General features: G+C 37.2%; 1 protein-coding gene across 3 annotated transcripts in view; it reads left to right on the forward strand.

Annotated features, from left to right (window-relative positions):
- Window positions 1-13259, forward strand: part of LOC126481214 (band 7 protein AGAP004871) — a 552309-nt gene that overhangs the window by 479904 nt on the left and 59146 nt on the right. For all 3 annotated transcript variants that reach the window (XM_050104815.1, XM_050104817.1, XM_050104818.1), the window contains 3 exons: window positions 5754-5836; window positions 7849-8052; window positions 8301-8356. In XM_050104815.1, the coding sequence (XP_049960772.1) occupies window positions 5754-5836; window positions 7849-8052; window positions 8301-8356 (343 nt within the window). The remainder of the gene's footprint in view (window positions 1-5753; window positions 5837-7848; window positions 8053-8300; window positions 8357-13259) is intronic.

Genomic DNA, 13259 nt, shown 5'->3' on the forward strand with positions numbered 1-13259 from the left:
CACCTCTGCATATTTGCAAATTGTGAATCTATTTATTACTATTATTATTATTAGTCATTAAGGTGCAAGAGTGGAAGACGCTAAGTAAAGATGGTTCATTTTCTGTTCTTTCTAATTGTCCATCAGCTTTTCATTGTTTGCAAAAATTTAGCTTTTCTTTCTTTGCTCCATTTTGTTCCAGTTCTTTGGGCTTTTGTTTCTGGTTTAACCTCCCATTTTTCTACTTTTATTCTAAAATTGTTCCTTACGTCTATTTCTTCTTTGGTGATTTTGGCTAATTCCAAGTATCTTTTAACACTTTGGATCCATTCTCCTCCATTATCGAGGGAATCTATATATTTAACTTTTTTTTTTTTTAGTCCGTGTTCAGGGAGCCTCATTATGTGGCCATAGAATTTGTGGCATCTTTTCCTCATTTCCTCATGTCTGTCTCTGTGTTAGAATATTCTTCAATTTTGGACATTTTCTGTAATCTACATCCATTCTCAGTCCATCTTGGTCCCAAAATTTTCCTAATTATTTTTCTTTCTTATTTCTTTAGATTTTCTATATCTGTCTTCCTGCTTAGTGTCAAGGTTTTGCTGGCATATAACATTGATGGTTTAGTTACTGTTTTGTAATGTCAAATTTTGGCATTTAAAGATAAGCATTTTTTTAATTATATGGGTTTTTATCTAATCCTAAACCTTTAGAAGCTTTTTGTATTCTTTCTTGTTGTGCATCTTTTCAGAGATAATTTCTCCTAGATGTTTAAAGTGTTATACTCTGTTAATTTCTCCTTATTTGGTTTGTAATTTGAAAATTTCTAAATATGTTGTTGTAAACATGGTCTTTTCAAATGATATCAGCAAACTGACTTTCTCTGCACATTCTTTTAGAGTTTCAGTCTGTTTTATAGCCATCTCACAAGAATCTGCCATTATTATTCATTCCTAATGAAATTGGTTTCCAGCAATTTTCTTCTTCAAGGTTTTTTTTCCCATTCTGCCATGACTCTACCTAGAACCTTGTCTAACCCCAGTTTTTATCTCGAATCATTTTGAAAGTTTTCCTATAAATTTCACTTTGGAAGTTGTATTTGTTCATGTCTGCTGAATGATTTTCTGTATTTTCAAATCCAATCCTTTTTCTTCAAGAAGCCTAAATAGTGTGGTTTTGTGGCTTGAGTCATAGGCCTTTTTGAAGTTGATGACATATACTGTAGGCTTGCCTTGCATCTTTCTTATTCTTGTGATCAATTTTAGGTTCAAAATTTGCTCTGGGTATGGTCTGTTTGGCCTGAAACCAGCATGAAAATCTGAGATTTTTGGTTCTAGCAACTGCTGTGCTCTTTCAAAAATACAAGCTGATAATATCTTATATATGACAAGGAGTAGAGAAAACCCTCTGTAATATTCACACCATGTTTGTCCCCTTTTTTATGTAATGGGTGCATTAAGGCACACTTCCATTCTTCTGTGATTTCTTTGGTGACCCACATATTTTGAATAATTCTTACTAGCTCCTTTCTTGAATTAGGCCCTAGACTTTTGAGAAATTTAGCTACAATTTCATCATCCTCAGAGGATTTGTTACTTTTGAGCTTCTTTATGGCTTTGATAATTTTGTCTTCTGTTGGTGGTGTAGAATCTTTTTGCCATGGAGCTTTGGTGTTGGATATTGGGAGGTTTTCTGTTAGTTCTCAACAGTTTAGTAGTTTTTCAAAATATTCGGCTAGTACGTCACAATTCTCTTCCTCGATTAGTGCTGAATTTACATCTGGTTTTAGGAAGCAAACATTTTGAGAGTTATACCTTTTAATTTGGTTTGCAGAGTTCTTGTAGAATCCACGTGTATTATAATTTTTAAAATCTGTTTCTATTGATCCTTATTGCTAGATTACATACTTTCTCTTCTCTTGTCTAATAATTTTATTCGAAACCTTTGATGTTTCCAGAAAGTTTTGGTGATTCTCCTCATTCTTATTCAAGCTGTATTTTGCGAAGGCTTTCCTGCATAGTTCAGATGTCTTTTCACATTCTATATTCCACCACAGATCTTTAGGTTTCTTCTGAAATGGTATTTGTTCCTTTGCTATTTCTGTGATTTTTGTCTTAAATTTTTCCCAGTTGTTTGCAGGAGAAGTTTCCCATTTTTCTATTGTTTCTGATTCTGTTAGTTTTTGTAGATTAAATTCTGGAACTACTGGTGGTGTTCATGATTTTTTTGTCTTAGGATGAATTGTGCTCAAACCCTCATGAGGTAGTGATCAGAGTCAGTATTTGTGTGTTTCTTAACTTGGATATCTCTGATCTCTTTTTAGAAGTCATAAGAGATGGCTAAATGGTCTGTCTGAAATTCTCCAGAGTTAGCTTATAGGGGATCTACTCGTTTTCTGTTTACTAGGTTTCTTGTTGAAGTAAGTTGAGCTCTTTTTCATGTTGAACTGTTGGCAGAGTTGGATTAGTCTCATACTATTTTTGTTGGTCATTCTGTGTGCTGGGTATAGGTGAACTGTCGTCCTAAGCTTGTTTAATTGCCAATCTATGTGTTGAAATCTCCAAGAAGTATTTTGATGAAATTTCTTGGTGTTTTACAGATTTCAGGTTCTAATCATTCCCAGAATTTATCAACATCTTCTTGGTTCTTCCTATTTTCAATGTTGTAAGGTGCATGAACATTAATTAGAGTGTGGTTTTTATTCTTATTTTTAGACCTAAGAAACATTAGTTGTTAATGTTACCTACAGAATTTATAGATTGAACAGTGGGTTTTTTGACAATAAAGGCCACATACAAGTACAGCATGAAAGCATACAGGCTTATCTCATCTGTTGACTGACAGATTCCATATTCCTATATTTCCAGAAGGCTTTTGATACCATTCCTCACAAGTGGCTATTAATCAAATTGCATTCATATGGAGTATCATCTCAGTTGTGTGATTGGATTCATGATTTTCTCTCAGAGAGGTCACATTTCATAGTGCTAGATGGTAAACCATCGAGTAGAACAGAAATCTGGTGTTCTGCAAGGTAATGTCATAGGCCCTCTGCTGTTCCTGATTTATATAAATCATCTAGGTGATAATCTGAGCATCCCCCTTAGATTGTTTACAGGTGATGCTGTGATTTACTGTCTCATAAAATCATCAGATGATCAATTCCAATTACAAAATGATCTAGAGAGAATTTCTGTATGGTGCAAAAAGTGGCAATGATCACTAAACAAAGAAATGTGCGATTTCATCCACATGGATACTAAAAGAAATCCGATAAATTTTGGGTATACAATAAATCGCACAAATCTAAGAGCTGTCAATTCGACTAAATACCTAGGTATTACAATTACAAGCAACTTGAATTGGAAAGACCACATAGATAACATTATGGGGAAGGTGAAACAAAGACTGCATTTTGTTGGCAGAATGCTTAGAAGATGCAACAGACTCACTAAAGAGACAGCCTACATTACACTTGTCTGTCGTCTGCTGGAATATTGCTACACGGTATGGGATCCTTACCAGGTGGGATTGACAGAGGACATTGAAAAAGTGCAAAGAAGGGCAGCTCATTTTGTGTTATCGTGCAATAGGGGTGAGAGTGTCACTGATATGATACGCAAGTTGGGGTGGCAGTCACTGAACCAAAGGCGGTTTTCTTTGCGGTGAGATCTATTTACGAAATTTCAATCATCCACTTTCTCTTCCAAATGCGTAAATATTTTGTTGACACCCACCTACATAGGGAGAAATGATCATCATAATAAAGTAAGAGAAATCAGGGATCAAATGGAAAGATTTAGGTGTTCCTTTTTCCCACACACCATTCGAGAGTTGAATGGTAGAGAAGTAGTAGGGGAAACTGGTTTGATGTACCCTCTGCCAGGCACTTAAGAGTGAATTGCAGAGTAACCATGTAGATGTAGATGTAGACAGAGACAGCTGACAGTTGAAGAAGGTTGTAATGTGTAATAGGCAGACATCTGTCCAGACCATCACAATGGAATTCCAAACTGCATCGGGATCTACTGCGAGTACTATGACAATTAGGCAGGAGGTGAGAAAACTTGGATTTCATGGTCAAGTGGGTGTTGAAGAGCAACTCAGGGATGGTGATTGCATCCTTCAATATGTTCAAGCACCTGTTCACAGCCTGTGGCAAGGGGTTACAAGATAGTGACATCTCTGTAATGGACTAGCCTGCACAGCGGTCTGACCTGAATTCTATAGAACACCTTGGAGATGTTTTGGAATGCTGACTTCATGCCAGGTCTCACTGACCAACATGGATACCCCTCCTCAGTGCAGCACTCCATGAAGAATGGGTTGCCATTCCCCAAGAAACCTTCCAGCACCTGGCTGAATGTATGCCTGCAAGAGTGGAAGCTGTCAAGGCTAAAGGTGGGATGTGTAAGTCATTTTCAGCCCGGTGTCCGCATACTTTTTATCACATAGTGTACATACATACATACATTAATCCTTGTTCCATAGATCATGTATATGACATTTCATAATGATGTGGAACATGTCACTGATGTCATCTTTCCAACCCCCAAAGAGAGTGTGTCTCCTGTACTTTTAACAGCTCTCACTGGATTTGGCTCATCATTAGGGAGAGTGCATATTGACTGGCAAGAAAACATTGATTTAAATGGATCACAGTGTGGTCTGACTAGTGTGCTAGACCAGTTTGCTAGAAAGAAATGCTACAGAGGTAAATTTTTCTCCTATAGTATATAATTCAGCACTGTACCAGAAAAACAACTGATTGGGTGGTGTGTGGCAGTATTTAGTATCATGACCAATCCTGGGTTCCCTGAAAATCAAGCAGCCTCAATATAATACTCTACTTCAGGAACGTGATGGAACCATTTAGATCTGAGCTATCCCCACACATTGCTTGAGGTGTTTTCTTGCAGAACACTATTTCTCTGTAAACAGCAACAAATGCCCAAGTATTTATCTTTGAATCAGACATAGCACTACTTCTCCAGACTTCTTATTCTAAGCACACCTGTCATTTTGAACATCAGAAACTGACTATTGGTGTTCAACCAGTAGACAATACAGCTGAGACTTTAATCTATTTTATCAAGGACTGATTTAAAGCCTTTTTGATTTGTTGCCACATCACACAAATAATCCAGCTGCCACGTGTTGGGACCTGGAAAATACAGATTTAGAGCATGTCATTTTTTCTTACATCATTCACTTTTTGTGTTATTGTGGCTTGTATATGATACTGTTGGATAGCTGAGGGTGTTAAGGTGGTGCTTCCAGGATTTGAGAAGGTTAGTCTCCCCCAGATTGAACCTGTCTCATGGATTAACAATGAGGACTGGTGAGGCAGCTAGCCTAGATGGTTTCCCCACACCTGACTAGATAACACCTATGTTGTTCCTCATGTGGATGCTAAGCAAACATTTGCCAAATTTTCTCACACTTGAACATGAGATCCACTTTGATGCAGACAGATAGGATGCACAAATACCATCCTTGGTGGTGTGATGGCATGAGGAGGTGCATCTGGCCAAACAGTAATACCACCCTATAGTGAAATAAGAAAAGAAAAACAAGAAGATTGTGGGTCATCTGTGAACTAAAATATCATTTATTTTTGAAAATTATTTCATTATGTGTAAATTTCACAAATAGATAGTTTACATTTTCAAATGACATATGTTATTTGTGACAAAAATTTCCACTGAATCTTTAATTAAAACTAAAACAAAAACAAGAGCTGGGCAGTTTCACATATATTTGTTTTTCCACAGGAATCTTCTTTATCTTACCCTGCATTGATTGCTATGCTAGAGTGGACTTGAGAACTCGAACATATGATGTTCCTCCACAAGAGGTAAGAACATATCTTCAGATAATCATCAGAGCTTTATATGTACTGGATGTCCTAAATCATGAGGGTCTTATCTCTCCTTACAAAATTAAAATAAGGAAAACTAGTTATTTAATTGATGATACGATACAAATTTTTGGGTGAACATGATTTCATTTTATTATTGTCTGAGTAATGTTACTTTCCTTCCTAATTCCTTATTGATGATATTCTTTTCAAAAATCGATTATGAAATTAGAGCCACATAATTTGATAAAACCCTTGGAGCCATAAAAATAAGAACTAAGGTCAAAAAATGTTGTACATAAATTCTAAGACCAAAACAAATAAAACACACCATGAAGGAAATTGGTAGATGTGATTTGTGATGTACATGTACAAACAAGCAAATTACAATATCATAAAAACTGGATGATTTATCAAGAAAAAGAGCTTCACAAATTGAATAAGTCAATAATGTGTTGGTCCACCTCTGGCCCTAATGCAAATAGTTATTCCACTTGGCACTGTTTGTACAGCTGCTGGACTTCCTCCTGAGGGATAGCATACCATTTCTGTCCATTTGGTGCATAGATCATCAAAATCCCGAACTAGTTGGAGAGTCTTGCCTATTATCTCCAAATGTTCAATTTGGAGAGATCTGGCAGGTGACAGTCAGACTGGTATCCCACTGCTGTCTGTGGTATTTTCAGACACACCTTCAATGGTCATCAGGGTCCAGTTTGAAGTGGTGCTCATCACTAAAGACAGTCAATGAGATTCCAGGCTGAAGACGTTTCTGGAGGTGCCTCTCACAGCAGTGGAATACCAACCCAATTGTTGCCCACCATATAGCCTGACAGCCAGAAGTGATGGTCTGGGGAACTATTTCTTTTCTTTGGTCACCATTCATGTCATCCTTCTAGGACAGTTGTACATTGATGAAATTCTGTGCCCCATTCTGTTGCACTTCATGGCAAGCCATCCTGGTCTTACATTTCAGCAAGATAATGACTGCCTGCACACGACAAGAATTTCTACTGCTTGTCTTCATGCTCGCCAAACTCTACCTTGGCCACCAAGGTTGCCAGATCTCTTCCCAACTGCAAACATTTGGAGTATTATGAGTAGCACCCTCTAACCAGCTGGGATTTTGACAATCTAATGCACCAATTGGACAGAATTTGGCACAATATCTCTCAGGACATCCAGCAACTCTATCTGTCAATGCTAAGCCAAATAACATCTTACATAAGGACCAGAGGTGGACCAACATGTTATTGACTTGCCAAATTTATGAAGCTCATTCTCTTGAATGAATCATCCAGTTTTTCTGAAATTGTAATCATTTGTTTGTCTGTACAAGTACATCACTTTGACCAATTTCTGTCTCAGTCAGATAATTCCTTTGTGGTGCATCATTTTTTTCCCCTTCTTCTTCTTCTTCTTTGAGCGTATTAGGTAATATCAAGTCAAAGCACAGTAGAAGGCAGGAACATAAAAGGAATTATAATGACAATTCCATTGAAATGCTGAATTCTAATCATCTGTAGGATTTCTATGAAGCTCTACAAAGTTTAGCTGTTAGAAGGTTCCCCAAATCATTTGATTCAAATATGGACAACGTGTTATATAACAACAAAATTATTAGTAAACACCATTTGTTTCACATTCCCTTCTTTTATTCATTTTACAGCAGTATTCTGAAATATAAATTACATAAGTGAACAGAGTATCTTGCAAAATAAAAACACAATTAGCAAGTTTATTTTGTATCTTTAAATATGTCTCAGATTACATTTTCATGTATTCATTGCATTGTCCTTAATGCCTACACAGTCAGCAGTTTCTCTTGTGTTTTATATTGTGTTAATGTTTTCCACCTTCATATTCAGTCTGCAAGGAGTAACTCTCCCATGCCTCTGTTTGGCTCATTTGAACCCTTCACCATCTCATTCTACAGCTCCACTCTGCATGCAATACGAGGATCTCTTGAACAAAAAATTTACAATTGGTTTCCCTTGTCTTACAAATAGGTTCTTACAAAGGACAGTGTGACAGTGTCAGTGGATGCTGTGGTGTATTATCGTGTCTCAAATGCAACTATTTCTGTTGCCAATGTGGAGAATGCTCATCATTCAACACGACTACTGGCACAAACCACTTTGCGAAATACACTTGGCACACGACCACTCCATGAAATTCTCAGTGACAGGGATACAATATCAAGTCAAATGCAAGTAAGTACAAGTAATATATTAATGTTTATAATTTTATAGTGGCTACATTAAGCTGTTTATGCAATTCTTATATTAGTATGTAGATAACTTTCCTTCCAATTTACCATAAACTTGTTGTAGTTTCTGTTTAGGTTGGTCTTCAGATCTGATTTGTAATACTGTGTAATTTAATACCTCAGGAAATATTGCATGATGTGTAGGCCTGTTTAAAAGTTGGCTGTCTTCTTACACACAGTGCCCTGTTCCAGCTGACGCTCGATGATGCTACTGAAGCCTGGGGAATCAAAGTTGAGAGAGTCGAGATGTAAGTCCAATTTTTCAAAGACTCTTTGTAATCTTCTTGATTAGTGTTAGTTTGAGTAATTTTATTAAGGAGTTTTGACAGCTAACCACATTTGCAGTACAGTTCCAGATATGACTTCATTAAATCATCGCTAACAATAATCTCACTACAATACTTATGTTTGCTAAAATAAGATGTTTGTTATTAAATGAAACAACAAGTTTACTGTTACCAGTCACTGTTTATTTACCTCCATGACATGTTTCAAAAGTTGAAACCTCCACCACCAGGATCACCAGGTGGATTTATATTTGTTAGCATGACATTCGTGTGGGTGTGTGTTTCGATTTTTCTAGTGGAGAAACAAAACATTATTTCAGAACGTGGTTTTGTGTTTATTTTGACAAAAAACTAAACATATATCTAACCATGTTCTGAAATAGTGTTTTGTTTCTCCACTAGACAGTGCCACAAGTTCTTCCAAAAACAAAAAATAAACAAAAATTATAACACAACTAACACACAAATGTCATACTAACAAATGTAAATCCACCTGATGATGGTGGTTTAAACCTTTGAAATGCATCAAAGAGATAAATAAACAGTGACTGGTAACAGTAAACTTGTTGTTTTATTTAATGTCAATAACAGTCACGGTAAAGTCTAACCTAAAATGCTCACATTTAAAGATGATTGTTGTATTATCTGTATGGTTCACTTGTAAGCCTAATTTCAACAGCCCAAAAAATACTTCTAAAGCACTCTAAATTTATGTTAACTTGGTGATGGCATATAACCAATACTTATTTCTGGTACTATTTTGTATAATAATCGCAATTGTTCATTAAATTACTCTCTTCTCTCAACCACTGCATCACCACCACAAAAGCCTCAAAATCATTTGTAAATTTGTTTCCATTCAAGTATGTTGCAACTGTTACATCAGAGGGGTATTACTTGATGCAAGATTAGGAGTGTATTAAAAGACGCATAAAAACTCCTCATCAAAAGGACTCCAACAGTTCCTGTCTTCCATACACTAAATGTAGTTCAGTGTGTGGATGAAAATTGTCATGCACAAACCAAGTTTTCTATTACAGTAATCAGCAATCTACTTGGCAAAATAAAGTGTTATGTCATTAATGGAATCCTTCTGGCTTGGGTGGAGTCTTACCTTCGTAACAGAATGCAGACGTTCTCATTGACAGATTATGACATAGGCATGAAACTAACCTCAGAATGGCTGAATGTAGTGTGTGGGATCCCACAAGCAATAGTTTTGGGACTAATCTTGTTCTTAACCTACATAAATAATCTTCCAATGCATGGTTCCAAAACTGTAATGTTTTTTAATGACCCATGCCCATTATCAAGGGTTTGGAACAATAGGACTGAACTGTAATGTTTTTTGATGACACATAGGTGTACAGGGACTTGATAGGCCTGTAAAGAAAATGACAGCCAAAAATTATGTAAAACATAAAAGACCATAATTTCAGTTAAATATTTCTAACATTGTTTTTACTCTTTCTGATACAAATCATAAGCCAAGCACTTTCGATGAATTACAGTCAATGAGCAAAGTACTGAGGAAAAAAGCCTTGTATTATGCATACTTATTTGTTGTTCATGTGTGTCAAAGTATATAAATGTGTTGAAGTATATAAATAAACCGTCAAAACTTTACTGATCTATAGGATTCAATTTGTATATGCTTCTTACACTGTTCTATACAGCAAAAGAAGCAAACCAGTGGAAAAATGTCCCAGACAGAGAACAAGAAGGAGGTTCCTCTTGAAAAGACTGACAGAAAACTGAGGAACTATCTGCCTCAGTCCTTATTCCACGTTCCTCACCAAAAATTTTGGCATGTGAACATATCCGTGCTTTCTTTGTGCTGAAAGAGAGTAGCAGAGGGCCAGTGATGGTGGAAGAAAGAGGAGACAGTGCCAGTGGGACAGAAACCAGGAGGAGACAATGGTGGTGAGAGGGAGAAAGAGTGTTGTTGAAGGAGAAAGAGAGATGGGTGAAGACAGTATTAGTGGGCACCAAAGAGAGGGGAAATATTAATGATTTTTCTTTTGCAGGGGTTCACAGTTATGTAGAATTTTTTTAAAACAAATTTCCATAATTTGACTGCTAACTGTTCATTTGTTTAACCCAATAATGATTTCAGCTTTATAGCCATTCTCACATCCATGTTGGAACTTTAAAATATGTCTGACCATCCTGTGACATTTCATCGTTGAAAGAACATCTTTCTGGTCTTATAGACTGTGCACAGTGTCAGGTACATTATGTGCACTCACACCCTGCAAAACTACAGCTCATCTTATGAAACCATAATTTTTTTGTGACAATGACAAATCCCAGATGGGTGAGACACATTTTAACATTTCATCATGAACTTGATAATGGTTATAAAGCCAAAATCGTGATTGTCTGAAAAAAGTGAACAATCAACAGTCAAATGTGAAAATTCTTTCTTAAAAAAAAAAAACAAAAAAAACGAGATATTGATGGTCAGTGAGAGACACTGGCAGTAAGAGAGAGAGAGAGAGAGAGATGAAGCAGCAGTGGGAGGAAAACAGATACAGTATAGGAGAAAAAGAGACAAGTAGATACCACACACAGGCTTCAGGGCCGAGGGGGGGGGGGGGGGATTGGGGGGGGGGACAGTCTGGGGGGGGGGGGGGGGAGGGTCTGAACTCTCCCAGACCAGCAAACTAAAACATGTAGGTACAGGAGGGGTTGCATTTAGGATTGAAATTTAAAACCCATGGGTACAGGGTAAAAAATAACTTGGACAACCCAGAATTTTTGAGCTGCTGAGGTATTATGGATACAATGGCAGTGGCAAAGAAAGACAAAAGGAGACAGTGTAAGAGTGAGAGGAGACAGTAGCACTGGAATATACTGTAACTCAATGAGAGAAAAATGAGACAGTGGGAGAAAGACATAGACAGTGACAGTGACAGAGAGGTAACAAGTGTAAAGGCTTCACTGCAAAGACAGACTGAGAAAATATATTTAGAATATTCTGTGTTAAAAGAGTGTAAATATGATTGAATGCCAAATTTTTGGTGAGGAAGGTGGAATGAAGATTGAGACAGCTTTTCTGTCAGATTTTTAAAGAGGAACCATGTTGTTGTTGTTGTTGTTGTTGTTGTTGTGGTCTTCAGTCCTGAGACTAGTTTGATGCAGCTCTCCATGCTACTCTGTCCTGTGCAAGCTTCTTCATCTCTCAGTACCTACTGCAGCTTACATCCTTCTGAATCTGCTTAGTGTATTCATCTCTTGGTCTCCCTCTATGATTTTTACCCTCCATGATGCCCTCCAATACTAAATTGGTGATCCCTTGATGCCTCAAAACATGTCCTGCCAACCGATCACTTCTTCTAGTCAAGGTGAGCCACAAATTTCTCTTCTCCCCAATTCTATTCAATACCTCCTCATTAGTTACATGGTCCACCCATCTAATCTTCAGCATTCCTCTGTAGCACCATATTTTGAAAGCTTCTATTCTCTTCTTGTCTAAACTATTTATCGTCCATGTTTCACTTCCATACGTGGCTACACTCCATACAAATACTTTCAGGAATGACTTCCTGACATTTAAATCTATACTCAATGTTAACAAATTTTTCTTCTTCTGAAACGCTTTCCTTGCCATTGCCAGTCTACATTTTATATCCTCTCTACTTTGACCATTATCAGTTATTTTGCTCCCCAAATAGCAAAACTCCTTTACTACTGTAAGTGTCTCATTTCATAATCTAATCCCCTCAGCATCACCTGACTTAATTCAACTACATTCCATTATCCTTGTTTTGCTTTTGTTGTTCATCTTATATCCTCCTTTCAAGACACTGTCCATTCTGTTCAACTGCTCTTCCAAGTTCTTCGCTGTCTCTGACAGAATTACAAAGTCATCGGCGAACCTCAAAGTTTTTATTTCTTCTCCATGGATTTTAATACCTACTCCAAACTTTCCTTTTGTTTCCTTTACTGCTTGCTCAATATACAGATTGAATAGCATCAGGGAGAGGCTACAACCCTGTCTCACTCCCTTCCCAACCACTGCTTCCCTTTCATGCCCCTCGACTCTTTTAACTGCCATCTGCTTTCTGTACAAATTGTAAATAGTCTTTCGCTCCCTGTATTTTACCCCTGCCAGCTTCAGAATTTGAAAGAGAGTATTCCAAAGTCTGAGGGAATTTCGCCTGTCTCATACATCTTGCTCACCAGATGGTAGAGTTTTGTCAGGACTGGCTCTCCCAAGGCTGTCAGTAGTTCTAATGAAATGTTGTCTACTCCTGAGGCCTTGTTTCGACTCAGGTCTTTCAGTGCTCTGTCAGACTCTTCACACAGTATCATATCTACCATTTCATCTTCATCTTCTTCCATTTCCATAATATTGTCCTCAGGTACATCGCCCTTGTATAGACCCTCTATATACTGCTTCAACCTTTCTGCTTTCCCTTCTTTGCTTAGAACTGGGTTTCCATCACAGGTCTTGATATTCATGCAAGTGGTTCTCCTTTCTCCAAATGTCTCTTTAATTTCCCTGTAGGCAGTATCTATCTTACCCCTAGTGAGATAAGCCTCTACATCCTTACATTTGTCCTCTAGCCATCCCTGCTTAGCCATTTTGCACTTCCTGTCGATCTCATTTTTGAGACTTTTGTATTCCTTTTTGCCTCCTTCATTTACTGCATTTTTGTATTTTCTGCTTTCATCAATTAAATTCATTATCTCTTCTGTTACCCAAGGATTTCTACTAGCCCTCATCTTTTTACCTGCTCCAAGAGGAACCATATTTGCCTTTTATATACTCCAGCAGGAGTATACTATGGTTTATACTATGGTACTATGCATTGCACAAGATATTGAGTGAATTAATAGCTGTTCATTGTGCAGTTGG

This window comes from Schistocerca serialis, chromosome 5 (genome assembly GCF_023864345.2).
Source record: "Schistocerca serialis cubense isolate TAMUIC-IGC-003099 chromosome 5, iqSchSeri2.2, whole genome shotgun sequence".
NCBI lineage: Eukaryota > Metazoa > Arthropoda > Insecta > Orthoptera > Acrididae > Schistocerca > Schistocerca serialis.